Source organism: Oncorhynchus clarkii, chromosome 29, assembly GCF_045791955.1.
Source record: "Oncorhynchus clarkii lewisi isolate Uvic-CL-2024 chromosome 29, UVic_Ocla_1.0, whole genome shotgun sequence".
Taxonomy (NCBI): domain Eukaryota; kingdom Metazoa; phylum Chordata; class Actinopteri; order Salmoniformes; family Salmonidae; genus Oncorhynchus; species Oncorhynchus clarkii.
In genome coordinates this window covers 37,363,703-37,388,916 of record NC_092175.1, presented here as the reverse complement: position 1 = coordinate 37,388,916, position 25,214 = coordinate 37,363,703, and the positions used below count along the sequence as shown (strand labels likewise).

General features: G+C 41.4%; 1 protein-coding gene across 1 annotated transcript in view; it reads right to left on the bottom strand.

Annotated features, from left to right (window-relative positions):
* LOC139388043 (coronin-6-like) overlaps window positions 1-24,289 on the bottom strand; it is a 43,805-nt gene extending 19,516 nt beyond the window's left edge. The window contains exons 1-5 of the mRNA XM_071134542.1: window positions 23,941-24,289; window positions 14,397-14,596; window positions 5,782-5,904; window positions 674-803; window positions 414-592 (exon numbers count right to left, since the gene is read on the bottom strand). Of these exons, the coding sequence (XP_070990643.1) occupies window positions 414-592; window positions 674-803; window positions 5,782-5,904; window positions 14,397-14,594 (630 nt within the window). The 5' untranslated portion in view covers window positions 14,595-14,596; window positions 23,941-24,289. The remainder of the gene's footprint in view (window positions 1-413; window positions 593-673; window positions 804-5,781; window positions 5,905-14,396; window positions 14,597-23,940) is intronic.
* Between the last annotated feature and the right edge of the window lie 925 nt (window positions 24,290-25,214).

Here is a 25,214-nt window from a genome sequence, read left to right as displayed (position 1 = left end):
GATCGTTTGCTGTTGTACATGTGCTGTTGCCAGTGTCTTCTGTCTGTGTTGTCCATTGTGTCTTCCATTGTTTTTTGTTTTGTTATTGTCCCCCGTCTCCACTGGGGGCCTTTTGCCATGTCGTCATTGTAAATAAGAATCACTCACTTTGAGTACAGAGACTAGGTCTGGGAAACTGTGACCTTTGACCTCTCTGAGACCACCTCTCTCTTACCTTGTCATCTTAATTCCCCCCCCCCCCCCCCAGCTCCCCCATTCACCAACTCACCGCGACCACCTCTCTCTTGCCCTGTCATCTTCATTCCCCCCCCCCCCCCCCCCCAGCTCCCCCATTCACCAACTCACCGCGACCACCTCTCTCTTGCCCTGTCATCTTCATTCCCCCCCCCCAGCTCCCCCATTCACCAACTCACCGCGACCACCTCTCTCTTGCGGGGGTCACATACACGGAGGCGTCGGTCTTTACAGGTGGTGCAGAACAGGCTGCCGTTACGGTTCCAGCTGACGTTGTAGATGAGGTCTGGGTGGTCGTCCATGGAGATGAGCGCCTCGCCAGTTCCCACGTTCCAGATTATTATCAGGTTATCACTGCCTGGGGGTAGGGAGGGAGGAGTAGGGTGAGAAAGTGTGCGAGTGAGTGCATGATTGTGTGTGTGTCTGTGTCTGTGTGTACCTGCAGTGAGTAGTATGTTGCGTGCGGTGGGGTGCCAGGTGACAATGCCGACGCGTTTGGAGTGTCCCTCCAGGACCACGATGGGCTCTGATATGGGCCGGGTCCCCATCTGGTCAGGGATCTGCCACACCTGCAGGGGAACACAATATAACTTTATCAATTACAGGGGGACACAAAAAGACGTTACACCTAGAGGGGGAAAAAGCAACGTTACACCTATAGAAGGACACAAAATAATGTTCCACCTAGAGGGGGAAAAAGCTACGTTACACCTATAGAAGGACACAAAATAATGTTCCACCTAGAGGGGGAAAAAGCAACGTTACACCTATAGAAGGACACAAAATAATGTTCCACCTAGAGGGGGAAAAAGCTACGTTACACCTATAGAAGGACACAAAATAATGTTCCACCTACAGGGGGAAAAAGCTACGTTACACCTATAGGTCGCACCTCCAACACTTGGTCACGTCATGTTGTGAACTTTCTCAAGCCGTGTATCCGACATAGTAGTGCCCAAAAGTCAGGATACGCCTTGCTGGGAGCATGGACATCCGATTGGTCTCTCCTCAATCATAGCTAGCTAGCTAACGTTGCATCTAAAGTCAATCTGGCAACATCACAATGGCAAAAGGTTTTCCTATAATTATCTGTCTCCTTTAGAAATGTTATTGTATTTCCAAGCCACAGTAATGCATGTTTGATTAAATATTAATCAGTGCCAAATGACAATGCATTGAAAAGAATGCTCAGTCGGGCATCAGTCCTAAAACGAATGTTACAAACAATATTGTGATGAAACATGCAACCCATGAATAAGGGGACATAATACAATGTTACACCTACAGGAGGACACAATGGGTGTATTCGTAAAGTCAATTTGGAGCGCTCGGGGCGTTCGTAAATTCAATCTGGAGCGCACTCAGAGTGACCTCTGGGTGTTCGCAAAATTCAGAGCATTTGCTCTCGGAGCGTTCAGAGCGCACGCTGGACACTCTGGCCGAGGAGTAGCGTTAATCCGAGCACGACAGTCAAGCACCCAAGCTAACTGGCTAACGTTGGCTAGCTATTTCCAGACACAATTGAGAGAAAACACCTCACTCTGACCATTTTACTCATCCTAGCAGAGCCGGTTAGGCTGTTGTGTTTTTCAGAGTGTTGGTGACTGTAACTGTGCTGCTGGCAACAATTGAATTACTATTTTTTTACTGGCACCGGCCACATTCAACGGGTGTTGAGCGTTTGTAAATTCATCAGTTATTCTGAGCTCCAGGCACAGTTAGATGAGAGTGCTCTGAAATTGGAGTAGATAGCCAGAGTGAATATACGAACTTCACCCAACAATATAACGTTACGCGCCTAAAGGATGCCACATAACAATGTTACACACCTAAAGGATGACACATAACAATGTTACACACCTAAAGGATGACACATAACAAGGTTACACGCCTAAAGGATGACACATAACAACGTTTTACGCCTAAAGGATGACACATAACAACGTTACATGCCTAAAGGATGACACATAACAACGTTACACGCCTAAAGGATGACACATAACAATGTTACACACCTAAAGGATGACACATAACAACGTTTTACGCCTAAAGGATGACACATAACAATGTTACACACCTAAAGGATGACACATAACAACGTTACACGCCTAAAGGATGACACATAACAATGTTACACGCCTAAAGGATGACACATAACAACGTTTTACGCCTAAAGGATGACACATAACAACGTTACATGCCTAAAGGATGACACATAACAACGTTACACGCCTAAAGGATGACACATAACGACATTACACACCTAAAGGATGACACATAACAACGTTACACGCCTAAAGGATGACACATAACAACGTTACATGCCTAAAGGATGACACATAACGTTACACGCATAGAAATAGAATAACTAGAACGGTTTTGGATCCTCTAAGCCTGGCAATTTGACTGGTAGACTCATGGAGATAACCCATATCTATATTCATGTATGAGTTGACTCATGGCGTCAGAATTTGTCCACGCGGGAATGTAGCGATAAGCAGATCACCTGCCTCCCCGCTATTTGGGACAACGTCTCTCATTGTTAAGGGGGACATCATCTCGTCATTATATACAGTATCACGGGTACATTCGCAAATGGCTGCTTGGTTTTGTGACACAATCATTTCCATGGTAATGTAGAATATTCCTTTAAATGATGCGGCTCATGCAATGTATTTTTTGTAATGTCAGTTGAGTTGATTCAACAAATTTCAGCACGTGTAGGTGCTGAACAGATTTTGTTTTTTATCTTTATTTAATTAACTAAGTCAGTTAAGAACAAATTTTTATTTTCAATGACGGCCTAGGAACAGTGGGTTAAGTGCCTTGTTCAGGGGCAGAACGACAGATTGTACCTTATCAGCTTGGGGATTCAAACTTGCAACCTTTCCGGTTACTAGCCCAATGCTCTAACCACTAGGCTACCCTGCCGCCCCAGATTGACTTCCTGCTTTTACTCTCGGCTGAAGGTAACAAAGGGGAGAATCTCAATTGCATTTTCCTCACGTCTTCTCTCCTCCTTTCTCACCTCCCTCTCAAAACCCATTGGATGAGAGGTCTCACCTTAGTCATCTTCAACCATAGAGATAGATAGAGGTCTCGTTGTCTTCACCTTAGTCATCTTCAACCATAGAGATAGATAGAGGTCTCGTTGTCTTCACCTTAGTCATCTTCAACCATAGAGATAGATAGAGGTCTCATTGTCTTCACCTTAGTCATCTTCAACCATAGAGATAGATAGAGGTCTCATTGTCTTCACCTTAGTCATCTTCAACCATAGAGATAGATAGAGGTCTCATTGTCTTCACCTTAGTCATCTTCAACCATAGAGATAGATAGAGGACTCATTTTTATATCTGTGCCATTATAGTGTCTGTGACAGCATGGGCCGTGCCATTTAGGCTATAACCCATAGGAATCCCATCCCAGTTGACTACTTTAATAATATAATATAATGATATATGCCATGGTAGAAGTCCTCAATGGCACTGCCCATAACGATATTTTGGCCACTATCATTCTCTAGGTCTTCAACCTACTGTAGCTTTTACTTCCTGCTTTGCTCCTATGGGTACACCCAAACATGGCCGCCAGTCCACCCATTATGCCATCATTAACTTGAATGGAGACACCCATTCTACTGTTACAGCTACACAGGGACACAATACAATGTTATGCATACAGGGGGACACATAATAATGTTACACCTACACATGGACACAATACAATGTTATACATACAGGGGGACACATAATAATGTTACACCTACACAGGGACACAATACAATGTTATACATACAGGGGGACACATAATAATGTTACACCTACATGGTGACACAATACAATGTTACAGCTACACAAGGACACAATACAATGTTATACATACAGGGGAACAGGGGGACACATAATACTGTAACACATTGGGACACAAAGAACATTGCTATGACCTAATTCCAGTACTATATCTTAGAGAACATTTTTCCATACTAATTCAATTAAATGTGCTACTCCAACCACCCCCCCTCAAAAATCTTTGGTGTGTGTGTGTTTTCAAACACAAACACACACTCTCTCCCCCCTTCACACACACATAATCACACTCTAATGATAGCCAAGTTAGCTGGCCCAGTAAGCCATGTCTTTTTGTCTGTGAAATCCAAAGGATGACATTACAGCTAAGGCCTTCTTCTCTGGTCACAATGTCAAGCCTGGACAGCTGCTATCTACAGTGGGGAGAACAAGTATTTGATACACTGCCGATTTTGCAGGTTTTCCTACTTACAAAGCATGAAGAGGTCTGTAATTTTTATCATAGGTACACTTCAACTGTGAGAGACGGAATCTAAAACAAAAATCCAGAAAATCACATTGTATGATTTTTAAGTAATTAATTTGCATTTTATGGCACCTGTCCACACACTCAATCAAACAGACTCCAACCTCTCCACAATGGCCAAGACCAGAGAGCTGTGTAAGAACATCAGGGTTAAATTGTAGACCTGCACAAGGCTGGGATGGGATACAGGACAATAGGCAAGCAGCTTGGTGAGAAGGCAACAACTGTTGGCGCAATTATTAGAAAATGGAAGAAGTTCAAGATGACGGTCAATCACCCTCGGTCTGGGGCTCCATGCAAGATCTCACCTGGTGGGGCATCAATGATCATGAGGAAGGTGAGGGATCAGCCCAGAACTACACGGCAGGACCTGGTCAATGACCTGCAGAGAGCTGGGACCGACCGACCGACAGACCGACCGAATCCTACTGACTGTATCACCATATGATATCTACTCCTTTAGCTTGATTTCACTGTAATATATACTATATGTGTTATTTATCACAAAATCCCTTGTTTGCATCAACACGTTCCCTCTTTGATAAAACCAGAACGCAAAAAAGCACACACACACACGCATACACACACACACACACACTTGTCCTTGTGCTGCCCTTGTGATGCAAGGTCTTGGTGGACTGTAGTACTAGGTCTGATAAACCACATTCCTTGCAAACACACACAGACACACACACACAAACACGCGCACACACACAGACACCCACACACACAGCTTTGATATCTCATCCCTGCTCATCCTGAGAGGCTCTGTCATCTGATTGGTGGATGAGGCAGAGGGGTATTCAGGGGAGCTGTGTTAACACATGTTTATAAATACCAAGCAGCCGTTACCCCAACAACCCCCCCCCCCCCCGACCGCCCACACCCCATCCCTCTGCAGGCAGCACCCCTTCCCTCCACCTACCACGCCGTCCCCCTAACAACACCCACCTTTCTATTTTCCCACACACACCAAACCTGAGTCCTCAGCCCTTGTTATAAGTGAGGCGAACATCCCACACTACAGTACTATAGTACTCCTCATGGGATCATTACTGACCACGGAGAGTCAGGACCTTTGGTTTAACAGATCGTTAGATGAACAGCAGACCAGGGAAAGTTCTTAAAAACACTGACAGTTCATACATTATAATGTTTTCCTATGATATAACACACACACACACACACACACACACACACAGCCAGCCTTACCATGGCTGTGGTGTCTTCTGAGCAGGATGCCAGGATGTTGTCGTTGTGAGGGCACCAGTCGATGTCCAGGACAGGCCCAGTATGGCCAGTCACCAACGGGTGGTTCTTATCCAGACGACCCATCTACATCACATAGGACAGGACAGACAGGCAGACAGCATCACATTACACTGCAATATACACAGTGTACACTCTAGTTAGAAAAACTCTATATTTTAGCAACGGCAATACAAATGTAGAAGTTATGCCCCACATCTTAGGAGATAGCTATAACAATACAAATGTAGAAGTTATGCCCCACATCTTAGGAGATAGCTATAACAATACAAATGTAGAAGTTATGCCCCACATCTTAGGAGAAAGCTATAACAATACAAATGTAGAAGTTATGCCCCACATTTTAGGAGAAAGCTATATAATAATGATGTGGTTCCTGAGCTGTTAAACATCTGGTCATCTGCACAGTGGGACTGACAATAAAGACTGAACTCAAACCATAACTACACAACGCATCATACACCATTTCACATACTACACTTCTTTATTTTAGCCATGCCTGAAACACACACCAGGAACATGTGCATTCCTGACCAATGATGTCACTTCCTGTTCTGTTAATTCGAACAACGCGTCTCTCAACCCCGTCACACATATACCCACGCACGTATACACGCACACGCACATACATCCTACCATCCTGAGGTGTGTATTTATAGCAGTCTGATGAGGTGTTGAAAGGGGAGTTTTTCTTTTGGCTCGGACCCTGCGCAGGATGGATGGAGAGCAGCACAGATATATATAGACTGACTCTCCAGCCCTCTAATGTACAGTGGGGTCTGAAATGATTGGCACTCTTGATAAAGATTAGCAAAACAGACTGTATAAAATAATACAGATCCTGAATTATATTGTATCCTCAACAAAATGGGGAAATTATATTATTTTATACCAATACCATTTCCCAGAGAAAGATATTTTGTTTAACAGGTAATCATTTCGACGCCAAACCCACCACTAGTGTGCGTGGCCAAAGGGCTCTATTTTCATGTCATCTGACCGAAGCACTGGCTCCAATCCAAGTGCCAATGCTGCTTAGTAAACTCCAGGCGTTTACGTTTGTTGGATGACATGGAAATAGAGCTCTTTGGCCAGTGGTGAGTTTGGCGTCGAAATGAGAATGCATGAGCAGAAAATAACCTCTAACCTACTGTAAAATATGTTGCTGGATCTATGATGTTATGGTCAAGGACATCAGAAACTTGACCCAGTACCAGGACATTTTAGCCAAAAACCTGGTGGCCTCTCCCACTCCTCTTCCCTCTGTGTCCAGCCCTCTAATATACAGTATAACCATGTCTCTCCCACTCCTCTTCCCTCTGTCTGTCCAGCCCTCTAATATACAGTATAACAATGTCTCTCCCTCTCTCCCACTCCTCTTCCCAGCCCTCTAATATACAGTATAACCATGTCTCTCCCACTCCTCTGTGTGTCCAGCCCTCTAATATACAGTATAACCATGTCTCTCCCATTCTCCCACTCCTCTTCCCAGCCCTCTAATATACAGTATAACCATGTCTCTCCCATTCTCCCACTCCACTTCTCTCTGTCTGTCCAGCGCTCTAATATACAGTATAACCATGTCTCTACCTCTCTCCCACTCCTCTGTGTGTCCAGCCCTCTAATATACAGTATAACCATGTCTCTCCCTCCCTCCCACTCCTCTTCCCAGCCCTCTAATATACAGTATAACCATGTCTCTCCCTCTCTCCCACTTCTCTTCTCTCTGTCTGTCCAGCCCTCTAATATACAGTATAACCATGTCTCTCCCTCTCTCACACTCCTCTTCCCTCTGTGTCCAGCCCTCTAATATACAGTATAACCATGTCTCTCCCTCCCTCCCACTCCTCTTCCCTCTCTGTCCAGCCCTCTAATATACAGTATAACCATGTCTCTCCCTCTCTCCCACTCCTCTTCCCTCTGTGTCCAGCCCTCTAATATACAGTATAACCATGTCTCTCCCACTCTCCCACTCCTCTTCCCTCTGTGTGTCCAGCCCTCTAATATACAGTCTAACCATGTCTCTCCCTCTCTCCCACTCCTCTTCCCTCTGTGTGTCCAGCCCTCTAATATACAGTATAACCATGTCTCTCCCACTCCTCTGTGTGTCCAGCCCTCTAATATACAGTATAACCATTTCTCTCCCACTCCTCTTCCCTCTGTCTGTCCAGCGCTCTAATATATATATATATATGTATAAATAAAACTCTCCTCACTCTGAAGTGAACAGGATATTCAGTCATTTCAGTTCGCTCCTCATTTCACACACCTTGGTTGGAGAGCGAGGTAGCGGCAGTGTTCCTCTCTTTCTCTCTCTCTCTCCACCTCGCTCTCTTTGTCTGTCTGTTTTTCAATAATAGATAGACAGACAGTTGTTCAGATTTACTGTCAGTTTCAGAGATCAGAATATGTTTGCATCAATGTGATGTTCCCCGGCCCCAAAACCCTGTCCAGTGGTCACTGCTTATTTTAACTTGTATTTAACTAGACAAGTCAGATAAGAACAAAATATTATTTACAATGACGCCTACCCCGGCCAATCGCAGACGACGCTGGGCCAATTGTGCGCCACCCTATGGGACTCCCAATCACAGCCAGTTGTGATACAGCCTGGAATGGAACCAGGGTCTCTGTACCAGGGTATCGGTACCAGGGTGTCTGTACCAGGGTGTCTGTAGTGACGCCTCTAGCACTGAGATGCAGTACCTTAGACCGCCGCGCCACTCGGGAGCCCTGGTAGAGCGAACTTTTGTGAGAATCTTGTGAGAAATACATTTTTGGGGGCTGCCTCTCGTGCCTGTTGCGCTGCCGTGTTCGTGTCGCCAACTCCATCTCCTGTACCCCTCCTCGCACTGCTCCAGAGAGTCCCAGGCGGGCTCCGGCACTCTCCCTGGGTCGACCGACCACCTTTCTATTTCGTCCCAAGTTGTCACATAGTCCAGATCTCGCTGCTGCCCGATACCACGCTGCTTGGTCCTTGGTTGGTGGGTGATTCTGTCACAGCCGTTGTTGGTGGAAGAAGGTGAGGACCACATCAAGGGTGAAAACAGGCTGCCTAAGTATGGTTCTCAATCAGGGACAACGATTGACAGCTGCCTCTGATTGAGAACCATACCAGGCCAAACACAGAAATACCAAATCATAGAAAAAAGAACATAGACTGCCCACCCAACTCACGCCCTGACCATACTGAAACAAAGACATCACAAAGGAACCAAGGTCAGAACGTGACACCTAAATCCAATGACGTGGTGACATGTTTTGTTATTGTTACGTTGAATTCACGTTCGTTGACAACTCAACAAAAATGTAAATCAAAACCATACGCTGAACTGACGTCTGTGCCCGGTGGCAGTCGCCATACCGTAGATCAAGACCAACAATGTAAAAGTAGGCTACAAAAAAGTTGAATGAAATCATTAAAATCCCGATTAAAATGCAATGACTGTTTCGTGTATTGAAAAGGCTGGCTTTAGGACCATGCAGAGCATCACTCGGAGGGAAGCTACTAGCCCGCGTGACTTTATCTCAGCAGTGAGCAGAGACAGTGCTGTGTTATGCACCTGTTACATTCACATTGGACAGCATAGGCAGCACATCCAATAGACTAGCGGAAGATAACCGCCCCCCCCCGAAGTACATTTTATTACATTTGCAAAGATTAGCTATATAATTACTCATGCATATGCATTAATTAATTAATTAATTAATTCAAAATTCTACACCAGAGAGCATGATTTGGCCACAGAGGATCATTTGCTTCTTTAATTGCTTTAAACGCGCAATTTGGGCAGCGCGTGGCAAATAGCTGATTGTTGCGTTGCAGCAGGCAGTGGAAAGCAGTTCAATATGCCTAGGCCTGTAGCAATATTTATAAATACAATGGTAGGAAAAACATAGTATTTCTCTTTTCAACAAAAGCCATTTGCTATGTCTACTTATGACAAGGTAAAAGGTTTATGTTTCTGTCTCCATATGATATGATAAATATATCCAATGCAACAAACATCTACATTTAAATGGTATTAATATGATTTTACATATATTTCCATTCATTCCCATATATTCCAGTTAATTCCCACAGAAAGTGTCCACCTCTGAATATTCCCCAAAATGTGCAACCCTAATGACAACAAAGACTTTATTGAAGAATCCCTACTGTTGACCAATCACCGACAATGGGGCGTTGACGATGGCTCCGAACTCCGTCTTCCCTCAATAGAAAATGTTGTCTGCCCGAAAAGCCGAACAGTTTCCAAAACAAACAAAAACGTCCCAAAATGTCACCATGCTACAGTATATGCACAAACTCTTCCGAACTGTTTTGGCTGGGAAGCATGCAATAGACTAGGGGAAGATAAACGCTCGGTTTCCCCTAGCCTATTGGACGCCTTCAGGCAGGGGGACCTGTCTTGAGTGAAGGTAGGGAAATCCTGCTTCAGGTAACACCTTGCTGTGTGTGGATAGACTGCGAAGAGAGCAATGCCTGTGCAGAACTGACAGTAACACATCGGGAGCTTTGTCCTCTAGGGAAACACACGAGAACTCAGATAACAACAACTTCAAGAGTTCCAGCTGAATTCTTCCCTTAGCAAGGACACTGAACGAAGGGCACCAAACGTTCCCTGTTATTAACACAGAAAGAACAACAAGGCAGCTTGCTTGGAACTCTACTGCTGCGATGCAATACATCTGTTACTGTAACTAGCTAACTTTTAGACAATAAGCTGCCTTCATCATGAGGCAAACACTAATATAAACATCTAACTAAACCTCGAATGAATGGCAACTATTATCTTACCAGTCTAGAACTTTGTAAATCCTCTAAGTATCCATCTTGTCTTGGCAGGTTTTACTAAACAGGTGGTTAGTTAGTCTGAGCTTTCAGTCGGTGGTAGGAACAATCCCCTCCAGTGTATCCTGGGGAGAGAGCAGGGTACTTACGGCCAGACTAAACGCTCGGTTCCCGCCAGGTGCAAAGGTTCCACCTGTCATCTTGTTTCAGAGGGGAGTGAGATAAGCATGAAACTGTGTTTATCTATACTTATCTATCTAGATGATTTCCTTGTCTCCTTTTAACATATTTATTTTGTTCTATTGTTTCTGTGTGTTATTTCCCGTGGAAAGAAACTGGTGCAGAACTTTGCTCTGGTACACAAAGAAAACACTTGGTGAATCTGGCCCAAGAAAGAAGGGCGAAACGTGAGACTCGGGGAGAGCAGGGGGGGTAGAGAGAAGAGCGAAACGTGAGACTGAGGGAGAGCAGGGGGGGTAGAGAGAAGGGCGAAACGTGAGACTGAGGGAGAGCAGGGGGGGGTAGAGAGAAGGGCGAAACGTGAGACTGAGGGAGAGCAGGAGGGGTAGAGAGAAGGGCGAAACGTGACACTCGGGGAGAGCAGGGGGGTAGAGAGAAGGGCGAAACGTGAAACTCGGGGAGAGCAGGGGGGGTAGAGAGAAGGGCGAAACGTGAGACTCTGGGAGAGCAGGGGGGGTAGAGAGAAAGGCAAAACGTGAGACTCTGGGAGAGCAGGGGGGGTAGAGAGAAGGGCGAAACGTGAGACTCGGGGAGAGCAGGGGGGGTAGAGAGAAGGGCGAAACGTGAGACTCTGGGAGAGCAGGGAGGGTAAAGAGAAGGGCGAAACGTGAAACTCGGGGAGAGCAGGGGGGGTAGAGAGAAGGGCGAAACGTGAGACTCGGGAGAGCAGGGGGGGTAGAGAGAAAGGCGAAACGTGAAACTCGGGGAGAGCAGGGGGGGTAGAGAGAAGGGCGAAACGTGAGACTCGGGGAGAGCAGGGGGGGTAGAGAGAAGGGCGAAACGTGAGACTCGGGGAGAGCAGGGGGGGAGGGGAGAGAGAGGGGAGAGGGGATTCATTTTCTCTCAGCCTCATGGCAAAATGTGCAAAATAACATGACATTAGCTATAAAATTGCAAATTGCTCTCTTTGCCCCATGGCAAAATAAATCCCCCAAAATAATTGTACAAATATTTTTTTTGGGGGGGGGGTTAGCACCTTGCGGGAGGGTCCTGTGAAACTGCGTTATACCACTGATTGGAAGTGAACTCTCACACATAAACAAAATATTGACTGAATATATAACTTTTCAATTGACCTCAATCGTGCCCACACAATGAACGCTGTTCCCATCAGGCATATCAGCTAGACTAGAGAAAGGTAACACACCACTCTGACATTTTAACAAAACACAATCTGGGACCTAAGACTTAGCTCGGACTATAGAAGTTCACTGAGATGTCGATATCTGACAACACAGTCCAATTCAACTGCCCAACACAGAAAGCTCATTGTGTTCAAAATATTTAGTTAAATCACCTCTGAGGAACTTCAAACCAAGGCTGGGATTCAAACAAACTGACATCGCACTGCACTTGACTTTTAAAGGCCATTTCCCTGACTTTAGCAGAGATCACATTCGCTGTAAATGACACGGATATCAGCTGAAGCATAAATCACCTTTAAAAGTCAAGTACAATGCGATGTCGGTGCATTTGAACTTGTCCCTGAGTTTTCCCTATCACTCCCATTTGGTTGGCATTGGCTATTAAGTTAAGTTAGTACTGGTAGTGGCTTTTGAAACAAATCCAAACCATGGATGACAGACGACTTTCAGGATAAGTTCAAATATACAGGCAAAGGTCAAAAACGGATAAAGCGACAATCAGCAGTTGAAACAATAACAAAAGCCTCTGTCTCTTGTTTCTGTAGAAAGCTGAGGGATGTCAAGTTCAAATTCATAGACGACTATGGATGCATAGAGACCATCCATGATATCAAAATTATAGTTTTAACCAGGTTTTGAGGCTATATGGTGGGTTGTAAAAAAAAATGTAAACTTTATTTACAAACATTGGAGTAAAACAAGCTTATATTGTTGGTTCTGATGGGCTACGACAGTTGAACTAAGGTCATGAGGCATTTTAAGTAATATTCTTCAAGAGTCAATGGGTATATGTCATTCATTTATAAGTAAAAAAAAATGGATGTAGCAATTGCAGAATACCTCTTTAAAACTTCTTATGGCTTGAATCCCGTTAACGGGATCGATATGACAACAGCCAGTGAAAGTGCAGGGCGCCAAATTCAAAACAACAGAAATCTCATAATTAAAATTCCTCAAACATAGAAGTATTTTACACCATTTTAAAGATAAACTTGTTGTTACTCCCACCACAGTGTCTGATTTCAAAAAGGCTTTACGACGAAAGCACACCAAACGATTATATTTGGTCTGCACCTAGTCACAGAAAAACACAGCCATTTTTCCAGCCAAAGAGAGGAGTCACAAAAAGCAGAAATGGAGATAAAATTAATCACTACCCTTTGATGATCTTCATCAGATGACACTTATAGGACTTCATGTTACACAATACAGGTATGTTTTGTTCGATAAAGTTCATATTTATATACAAAAATCTGAGTTTACATTGGCTCGTTATGTTTAGTAGTTCCAAAACATCCGGTGATTTTGCAGAGAGCCACATCAATTTACAGAAATACTCATAATAAACATTGCTAAAAGATACAACTATTATGCATGGAATTATAGATACACAGATTTCAAAAAAGCTTTACCGAAAAAGCACACCATGCAATAATCTGAGTACAGCGCTCAGACAACAAATCAAGCCATACAGATATCCGCCATGTTGTGGAGTCAACAGAAGTCAGAAATAACATTATAAATATTCACTTACCTTTGATGATCTTCATCAGAATGCACTCCCAGGAATCCCAGTTCCACAATAAATGTTTGATTTGTTCGGTAAAGTCCATCATTTATGTCCAAATACCTCCTTTTTGTTTGCGCGTTTAGCCCAGTAATCCAAATGCACAATGCGCAAACGCTTAGTTCAGACTAAAAGTTTAAAAAGTTATATTACAGTTCGTAGAAACATGTCAAATGATTTATAGAATCAATCCTTAGGATGTTTTTATCATAAATCTTCAATAATGTTCCAACCGGAGAATCCCTTTGTCTTCAGAAATGCAATGGAACTCAAGCTAACTCTCACGTGAACGCACGTGGTCAGCTCATGCTTCTCTGGCAGACCTCTGTCTCAATCCCCTTTCATTCCCCCCTCCTTCACAGTAGAAGCATCAAGCAAGGTTCTAAAGACTGTTGACATCTAGTGGAAGCCTTAGGAAGTGCAATTTGACCCCATAGACACTGTATATTCGATAGGCAAAGAGTTGAAAAACTACAAATTTCCCACTTCCTGGTTGGATTTTTTCTCAGGTTTTTGCCTGCCATTGAGTTATGTTATACTCACAGACATCATTCAAACAGTTTTAGAAACTTCAGAGTGATTTCTATCCAAATCTAGTAATACTATGCATATATTAGCAACTGGGACTGAGTAGCAGGCAGTTTACTCTGGGCACCTTATTCATCCAAGCTACTCAATACTGCCCCCAGCCATAACAAGTTAAGGTTTGACTGACCTCCAGCCCCATCCCTTAGCTGTTTAAAAAAAAGTGGCAGGGTGTCTACTTTGTTGTTGTTTGAATCCCGAATTGCCCCTTTAAGGGCTGACTTACCTTAGAGAGGGGCAGGACGAGGAAGGCTCCGCCCCCACTGGACTCCACAATGACGGCCAGGAACTTTGGGTTGACGGCACAGAACGAGCTGTCCCACGTCACCTTGGAAACGCGTATGTCATCATAGCCCTGCTCCGTCTTCCCTGCCTGTCCGAAGACGTGCCGGAACTTACTCTGTCGTACGATGCTGCGACTCATCGCTATGGAAACAAAGAAGAGAGGGGGTAAAGATGGAGAGAGATGGAGAGAGGAAGAGTGAGACAGGGGCGACGAGGAGGGGGGTGTGGGGGGACAGAGAGATGGAGTGAGGAAGAGTGAGAGAGGGGCGACGGGGGGGGGGGGGTGGGGGGACAGAGAGATGGAGAGAGGAAGAGTGAGAGCGGGGCGACGAGGAGGGGGGGGTGGGGGGACAGAGAGATGGAGAGAGGAAGAGTGAGAGTGGGGACGAAAAGGATGGGAGAGAGGTGGGGTGAGGGGAGAGAGAGAAGAAGAGTGATTGAAGGAGGGAAACATGATTTAGTGAGGAAGTGACAATTACAGATATGCAATGTCAATCAATCAAGCATTTAATCAATCATTCAAGAGATCATGAAATTCTTATTGACCAAGAGAAGTAATATCAATCCAACTTAAATGATGTGAATCATGGGACTGATCTCACCTCTTCCATTGATAAGCTATGACTCTTGGCATTCTGCGAAACACACACGATGGTATTTTAGGATGGAAGTGTCGTCAAAAGTCAAGTTGAGTCATGTGTCTGTTGCTGATTAGCAATATAACAGTGTTGAGTTGTTGTGTCTGTTGCTGATTAGCAATATAACAGTGTTGAGTTGTTGTGTCTGTTGCTGAGTAGCAATATAACAGTGTTGAGTTGTTGTGTCTGTTGCTGAGTAGCAATATAACAGTGTTGAGTTGTTATGTGTCTGTTGCTGATTAGCAATATAACAGTGTTGAGTTGTTGTGTCTATTGCTGATTAGCAATATAACAGTATTGAGTTGTTGTGTCTGTTGCTGATTAGCAATATAACAGTGTTGAGTTGTTGGGTCTGTTGCTGATTAGCAATATAACAGTGTTGAGTTGTTGTGTCTGTTGCTGATTAGCAATATAACAGTGTTGAGTTGTTGTGTCTGTTGCTGATTAGCATTATAACAGTGTTGACTTGTTGTATCTGTTGCTGATTAGCAATATAACAGTGTTGAGTTGTTGTGTCTGTTGCTGATTAGCAATATAACAGTGTTGAGTTGTTGTGTGTCTGTTGCTGATTAGCAATATAACAGTGTTGAGTTGTTGTGTCTGTTGCTGATTAGCAATATAACAGTGTTGACTTGTTGTGTCTGTTGCTGATTAGCAATATAACAGTGTTGAGTTGTTGTGTCTGTTGCTGATAGTAATTTAACATTGTTGAGTTGTTATGTGTCTGTTGCTGATGTACTGTTGTCATGTTATTGTCCGGGGCAACGGGCCAGAACAATGTAAGCCGTGAAAACACAGGAGACACATTCTACATCTCTGATGATCCATCAGCACAGATATTAATAGTGTGATTGTCCCACACAAACACCCACATGCGCACGTACACTCACATACACACACACACAGATACAGACACACAGACACACACACAAACACCCACATGTGCACGTACACTCACATACACACACACACAGATACAGACACACAGACACACACACAAACACCCACATGTGCACGTACACTCACATACACACACACACAGATACAGACACACAGACACACACACAAACACCCACATGCGCACGTACACTCACATACACACACACACAGATACAGACACACAGACACACACACAAACACCCACATGCGCACGTACACTCACATACACACACACACAGATACAGACACACAGACACACACACAAACACCCACATGTGCACGTACACTCACATACACACACACACACAGATACAGACACACACACACATACACAAACACAGCTGATGAAGATATGGGATCAGACCACAAGATAAATGAGGAAAGCATTAAGACAAGATATAAACTCAAACTGCAGTAGTCTGTATGTAACGTAATACTACATAGAAGTAAGTACTGTTGGTTAATATGTACATCTGTGATAAACAGAATATTTCCTGTATATAAGGAAACGAAGGGTGCGTGGACATGAACACACACATACAGAAGAAAGGCCATAGGCTGGCACTAAAACCCATATCCAGAATTACCCAGCTGCCCCTGCAGACAGGAGCCCAGGAGAATTAGGACCTGAGCAATCTCTCTGAAAGGTGAAATAAAATGCTGTAGTAAAACAACTCTCCGTTCAGAGAAGAAAGTCAAGTTATATGCTGTTGGGATTTTTGGAGATGGGAGACCTTTTTGGAGACCCAATGAAGACCGAAACATTGGCAAACAAATACACATAGCAGCATAGAATGCTGTGGCTCCACTGGACAACTGAAGATGAACAAACCCGTCCTGTCAACCATGAGTCCTTGGTGTAAACATGCTTCTGATATTGACTCAATTAACCTCAGTTTACAGGAACAACTTGCCCTTCCATAATGTATCTCTAATACGAGCTCTTACTATCAGATAGATGCCGAAAAAGTAGTCCAAGACTAGAAACCATTGAAACTACCTGTAAATCCACAACTGGCTTAATCTGTTTCCAAGGAAACAGCCAAATATGTGCTCACCCAAGTGCTTTATGATTTTACCACTGTATGTATGTATGCATGTATGTATGTATGTATGTATGTATGTATGTATGCAGCATTACACGACCCGACAGTTGATAGGGTGGATGAACTGATAGGCCTTAGTTCCGCTTGTTTCTGGGGTGTGTGTTATCAGGGAATTCCAGTCACCACATACAAAAGGTCTCTAGGTCTCTGCTGTGTGAGTCCTGATCCCAGCTCTACTCAGCAACATGACACAGTTATCATAAGAAATGTGACCAGAGTGTAATAGAGTGTAACCGAGTGTAACCGAGAATAACCGAGAGTAAATAGAGTGTAACTGAGTGTAAATAGAGTGTAAGAGTGTAATAGAGTGTAACAGATGGTAATATAATGTGAGTATAATAGAGTGTAATACAGTGTAAAAGAGTGTAATAGGGTGTAATAGAGTGTAAATAGAGTATAAGAGAGTGTAGTAGAGTGTAATAGAGTAACAGAGCGTAATAGAGTGTAAATAGAGTGTAACAGAGTGTAATAGAGTGTAAATAGAGTGTAACAGAGTGTAATAGAGTATAACAGAGGGTAATATAGTGTGAGTATAATAGAGTGTAATACAATGTAACAGAGTGTAAATAGAGTGTAATAGAGTGTAATAGGGTGTAACAGAGGGTAATATAGTGTGAGTATAATAGAGTGTAATATAGTGTAAAAGAGTGTAACAGAGTGTAAATAGAGTGTAATAGGGTATAATAGAGTGTAACAGATGGTAATATAGTGTGAGTATAATAGAGTGTAACAGATGGTAATATAGTGTGAGTATAATAGAGTGTAACAGATGGTAATATAGTGTGAGTATAATAGAGTGTAACAGAGGGTAATATAGTGTGAGTATAACAGAGTGTAACAGAGTGTAAATAGAGTGTAACAAAGGGTAATATTGTGTGAGTATAATAGTGTAATACAGTGTAATAGGGTGTAATAGGGTGTAACAGAGTGTAATAGGGTGTAATAGATTGTTACAGAGTGTAACAGAGTGCAATAGGGTGTAACAGAGTGCAATAGGGTGTAACAGAGTGCAATAGGGTGTAACAGAGTGTAATAGGGTGTAACAGAGTGTAATAGGGTGTAATAGATTGTTACAGAGTGTAACAGAGTGCAATAGGGTGTAACAGAGTGCAATAGGGTGTAACAGAGTGCAATAGGGTGTAACAGAGTGTAATAGGGTGTAATAGATTGTTACAGAGTGTAACAGAGTGTAATAGGGTGTAACAGAGTGTAATATGGTGTAATAGATTGTTACAGAGTGTAACAGAGTGCAATAGGGTTTAACAGAGTGCAATAGGGTGTAACAGAGTGCAATAGGGTGTAACAGAGTGTAATAGGGTGTAATAGATTGTAACAGAGTGTAATAGGGTGTAACAGAGTGTAATAGGGTGTAATAGAGTGGAATGCAGTGTAATAGAGTGTAATACAGTGTAACAGAGAAATACCTAGTCAGCTGACTGTCAGTTTATAACAGTATAATAAGGTAGGCCTACTCTTTATAAAACAGTTTATAACAGTATAATAAGGTAGGCCTACTCTTTATTAAACAGTTTATAACAGTATAATAAGGTAGGCCTACTCTTTATTAAACAGTTTATAACAGTATAATAAGGTAGGCCTACTCTTTATAAAACAGTTTATAACAGTATAATAAGGTAGGCCTACTCTTTATAAAACAGTTTATAACAGTATAATAAGGTAGGCCTACTCTTTATAAAACAGTTTATAACAGTATAATAAGGTAGGCCTACTCTTTATAAAACAGTTTATAACAGTATAATAAGGTAGGCCTACTCTTTAGAAACAGTTTATAACAGTATAATAAGGTAGGCCTACTCTTTATGAAACAGTTTATAACAGTATAATAAGGTAGGCCTACTCTTTATAAAACAGTTTATAACAGTATAATAAGGTAGGCCTACTCTTTATAAAACAGTTTATAACAGTATAATAAGGTAGGCCTACTCTTTATGAAACAGTTTATAACAGTATAATAAGGTAGGCCTACTCTTTAAACAGTTTATAACAGTATAATAAGGTAGGCCTACTCTTTAAACAGTTTATAACAGTATAATAAGGTAGGCCTACTCTTTATGAAACAGTTTATAACAGTATAATAAGGTAGGCCTACTCTTTAAACAGTTTATAACAGTATAATAAGGTAGGCCTACTCTTTAAACAGTTTATAACAGTATGATAAGGTAGGCCTACTCTTTAAACAGTTTATAACAGTATAATAAGGTAGGCCTACTCTTTATAAAACAGTTTATAACAGTATAATAAGGTAGGCCTACTCTTTATTAAACAGTTTATAACAGTATAATAAGGTAGGCCTACTCTTTATAAAACAGTTTATAACAGTATAATAAGGTAGGCCTACTCTTTATAAAACAGTTTATAACAGTATAATAAGGTAGGCCTACTCTTTATTAAACAGTTTATAACAGTATAATAAGGTAGGCCTACTCTTTATAAAACAGTTTATAACAGTATAATAAGGTAGGCCTACTCTTTATTAACAGTTTATAACAGTATAATAAGGTAGGCCTACTCTTTATGAAACAGTTTATAACAGTATAATAAGGTAGGCCTACTCTTTATGAAACAGTTTATAACAGTATAATAAGGTAGGCCTACTCTTTATTAAACAGTTTATAACAGTATAATAAGGTAGGCCTACTCTTTATTAACAGTTTATAACAGTATAATAAGGTAGGCCTACTCTTTACTAAACAGTTTATAACAGTATAATAAGGTAGGCCTACTATTTATGAAACAGTTTATAACAGTATAATAAGGTAGGCCTACTCTTTATTAACAGTTTATAACAGTATAATAAGGTAGGCCTACTCTTTATGAAACAGTTTATAACAGTATAATAAGGTAGGCCTACTCTTTATGAAACAGTTTATAACAGTATAATAAGGTAGGCCTACTCTTTATAAAACAGTTTATAACAGTATAATAAGGTAGGCCTACTCTTTATAAACAGTTTATAACAGTATAATAAGGTAGGCCTACTCTTTATTAAACAGTTTATAACAGTATAATAAGGTAGGCCTACTCTTTATAAAACAGTTTATAACAGTATAATAAGGTAGGCCTACTCTTTATTAAACAGTTTATAACAGTATAATAAGGTAGGCCTACTCTTTATAAAACAGTTTATAACAGTATAATAAGGTAGGCCTACTCTTTATTAAACAGTTTATAACAGTATAATAAGGTAGGCCTACTCTTTATAAAACAGTTTATAACAGTATAATAAGGTAGGCCTACTCTTTATAAAACAGTTTATAACAGTATAATAAGGTAGGCCTACTCTTTATAAAACAGTGTATAACAGTATAATAAGGTAGGCCTACTCTTTATTAAACAGTTTATAACAGTATAATAAGGTAGGCCTACTCTTTATGAAACAGTTTATAACAGTATAATAAGGTAGGCCTACTCTTTAAACAGTTTATAACAGTATAATAAGGTAGGCCTACTCTTTATTAACAGTTTATAACAGTATAATAAGGTAGGCCTACTCTTTATGAAACAGTTTATAACAGTATAATAAGGTAGGCCTACTCTTTAAACAGTTTATAACAGTATAATAAGGTAGGCCTACTCTTTATTAACAGTTTATAACAGTATAATAAGGTAGGCCTACTCTTTATGAAACAGTTTATAACAGTATAATAAGGTAGGCCTACTCTTTATGAAACAGTTTATAACAGTATAATAAGGTATGCCTACTCTTTATTAACAGTTTATAACAGTATAATAAGGTAGGCCTACTCTTTATGAAACAGTTTATAACAGTATAATAAGGTAGGCCTACTCTTTATGAAACAGTTTATAACAGTATAATAAGGTAGGCCTACTCTTTATAAAACAGTTTATAACAGTATAATAAGGTAGGCCTACTCTTTATAAAACAGTTTATAACAGTATAATAAGGTAGGCCTACTCTTTATGAAACAGTTTATAACAGTATAATAAGGTAGGCCTACTCTTTATAAAACAGTTTATAACAGTATAATAAGGTAGGCCTACTCTTTATAAAACAGTTTATAACAGTATAATAAGGTAGGCCTACTCTTTATGAAACAGTTTATAACAGTATAATAAGGTAGGCCTACTCTTTAAACAGTTTATAACAGTATAATAAGGTAGGCCTACTCTTTATAAAACAGTTTATAACAGTATAATAAGGTAGGCCTACTCTTTATGAAACAGTTTATAACAGTATAATAAGGTAGGCCTACTCTTTAAACAGTTTATAACAGTATAATAAGGTAGGCCTACTCTTTAAACAGTTTATAACAGTATAATAAGGTAGGCCTACTCTTTAAACAGTTTATAACAGTATAATAAGGTAGGCCTACTCTTTATGAAACAGTTTATAACAGTATAATAAGGTAGGTCTACTCTTTAAACAGTTTATAACAGTATAATAAGGTAGGCCTACTCTTTATGAAACAGTTTATAACAGTATAATAAGGTAGGCCTACTCTTTAGAAACAGTTTATAACAGTATAATAAGGTAGGCCTACTCTTTATAAAACAGTTTATAACAGTATAATAAGGTAGGCCTACTCTTTAAACAGTTTATAACAGTATAATAAGGTAGGCCTACTATTTAAACAGTTTATAACAGTATAATAAGGTAGGCCTACTCTTTATAAAACAGTTTATAACAATATAATAAGGTAGGCCTACTCTTTATGAAACAGTTTATAACAGTATAATAAGGTAGGCCTACTCTTTATGAAACAGTTTATAACAGTATAATAAGGTAGGCCTACTCTTTATAAAACAGTTTATAACAGTATAATAAGGTAGGCCTACTCTTTATGAAACAGTTTATAACAGTATAATAAGGTAGGCCTACTCTTTAAACAGTTTATAACAGTATAATAAGGTAGGCCTACTCTTTAAACAGTTTATAACAGAATAATAAGGTAGGCCTACTCTTTATTAAACAGTTTATAACAGTATAATAAGGTAGGCCTACTCTTTATAAAACAGTTTATAACAGTATAATAAGGTAGGCCTACTCTTTATAAAACAGTTTATAACTGTATAATAAGGTAGGCCTACTCTTTATAAAACAGTTTATAACAGTATAATAAGGTAGGCCTACTCTTTATGAAACAGTTTATAACAGTATAATAAGGTAGGCCTACTCTTTATAAAACAGTTTATAACAGTATAATAAGGTAGGCCTACTCTTTATAAAACAGTTTATAACAGTATAATAAGGTAGGCCTACTCTTTATAAAACAGTTTATAACAGTATAATAAGGTAGGCCTACTCTTTATGAAACAGTTTATAACAGTATAATAAGGTAGGCCTACTCTTTATAAAACAGTTTATAACAGTATAATAAGGTAGGCCTACTCTTTATGAAACAGTTTATAACAGTATAATAAGGTAGGCCTACTCTTTATAAAACAGTTTATAACAGTATAATAAGGTAGGCCTACTCTTTAAACAGTTTATAACAGTATAATAAGGTAGGCCTACTCTTTATAAAACAGTTTATAACAGTATAATAAGGTAGGCCTACTCTTTATAAACAGTTTATAACAGTATAATAAGGTAGGCCTACTCTTTATAAAACAGTTTATAACAGTATAATAAGGTAGGCCTACTCTTTATAAAACAGTTTATAACAGTATAATAAGGTAGGCCTACTCTTTATAAAACAGTTTATAACAGTATAATAAGGTAGGCCTACTCTTTATGAAACAGTTTATAACAGTATAATAAGGTAGGCCTACTCTTTATAAAACAGTTTATAACAGTATAATAAGGTAGGCCTACTCTTTAAACAGTTTATAACAGTATAATAAGGTAGGCCTACTCTTTATGAAACAGTTTATAACAGTATAATAAGGTAGGCCTACTCTTTATAAAACAGTTTATAACAGTATAATAAGGTAGGCCTACTCTTTAGAAACAGTTTATAACAGTATAATAAGGTAGGCCTACTCTTTAGAAACAAACCGTTCAGGGCAAAAAGATAGGAATGCATAGATTCCCATTACTGCATGTTTGTTCATATCCCAGAAACCATTCCATTTACATTGTTACCACCTAGGGAACGCTCTTGTCCAGAGAGACTAACAATCAATGCATTCAACCACCTCCATTACAGTACAGACAAGTTCTGTCTGTCTGTCTGTCTGTCTGTCTGTCTGTCTGTCTGTCTGTCTGTCTGTCGCTGTGATAGGCCTTAGCTCTTATATTCTCTGCTCTGTTCTGGCATGGCTCTCCAGACAGAGCAAAAAATTGACATGGTCACTTTCCTAATATAGACATGCCAAACTGTCCGTTCCCACCCCCAGCTCTAACCCCAGCCCTACCCTTACCACTCTGGGGCTTTGGGGAGAGGGCCTAACCATCCCCAATAGGAAAATGAAACAGATCTCCCTGATCTGTCAATAACAAGAATATTGGCGACTACACGCACGCACACAATCCTTAAACTCGTATGCGCAAGCACGCACACTCACACATCTGGAAACCTACCACAGTAGCCTAATAATGTTACCCCTATAAGGAAAGAAGGGGGGCAACCCCCCCCCCCCCCCCCCCCCCCCCCAACGTGCTCCATTTGGTTCAGCAGTCACAACTTAAAGCTCGACACTGTCCGCGGATAAAAAGTGCGCAGTCACATTGTGACAATCTATGACTTTCCCAGCATTACGCACACACTGGCAATGCGGTAAAAGAAGCTGTCGCAGCATTCAACTGCGGCGTCGACGGTTATTGACGTTATTAATTATAGTAGAACACGGCTGCTTTAGGTCAATTGAGGCAACTCACTCAGCTCGGTATTTGTTGGGTATTCCCACCGGTCGTTCGCCCTCCGAATTCTCCACTCCCCCTTCCCTTGGTAGTTTTCTGTTCTCGGTAACGCGCCGTGCTTATTGGAGTGTTTTCTCTGGTTCTCTGTGGTCCAGTTTTGTACACTTGGTGCGGACTTGGCGGCGGGCGCGAGGTACAACTATGACGCGGCGAGACAAGCAAGAAGGGAGGGGGTCTGAAAGGAGGACAGAGAGAGAAGGAGCGGAGGGAGGGGATATGGGAAAGGGGTCAAAGTGGTCCCGTCTATTTTCGAAAGGCCCTGTCTGGCTATCTCTCGTATGCCTGGGACAGAGCTATAGGTTGAGCTGCGATCGCGCGCAGGAGTCAGGTGGTCACTGGCTAGGCTGTGCCACACAAGCGCGTGAAGAGGAAGAGGGGGTTACATTAAAACTTAGACGATCTGCCATGTTCGTAAACTATAGTCTACTTATAAACTGCCAGATATGCTATGGCCATGAATAAATTATTTAGACGATTAAAACATATTTTTTTCCAAATGTGGGCCAATACACTTTGTTTTCCAAGACTGCTGTCAAAATTTGGCAGCCATTTCCTAAACTATCCAGTGTGAGACCTGGTAACAGGCCGACATAAATTCCGTGGGCTACTCCGCCAGTCAGTGGCACAACGGACCAACTGTCACTCCGTTACAAACTATCATCTGTCCTAGTTCGGTTTGACAGCTGCATGCGGCTCCATCCAGTGCTGAGCTGAGATGAACTGCATGCACCCAGACCTAATACCGATAGAGGGCGACAAACTCAGCACTGACCGAGTGAAGTCTAGTAGGCCTAGTGAAGTCTAGTAGGCCTAGTGAAGTCTAGTAGGCCTGGTGAAGTCTAGTAGGCCTAGTGAAGTCTAGTAGGCCTGGTGAAGTCTAGTAGGCCTAGTGAAGTCTAGTAGGCCTAGTGAAGTCTAGTAGGCCTAGTGAAGTATAGTAGGCCTAGTGAAGTCTAGTAGGCCTAGTGAAGTCTAGTAGGCCTAGTGAAGTCTAGTAGGCCTAGTGAAGTCTAGTAGGCCTAGTGAAGTATAGTAGGCCTAGTGAAGTCTAGTAGGCCTGGTGAAGTCTAGGAGGCCTGGTGAAGTCTAGTAGGCCTGGTGAAGTATAGTAGGCCTAGTGAAGTCTAGTAGGCCTAGTGAAGTCTAGTAGGCCTAGTGAAGTCTAGTAGGCCTAGTGAAGTCTAGTAGGCCTAGTGAAGTCTAGTAGGCCTAGTGAAGTCTAGTAGGCCTAG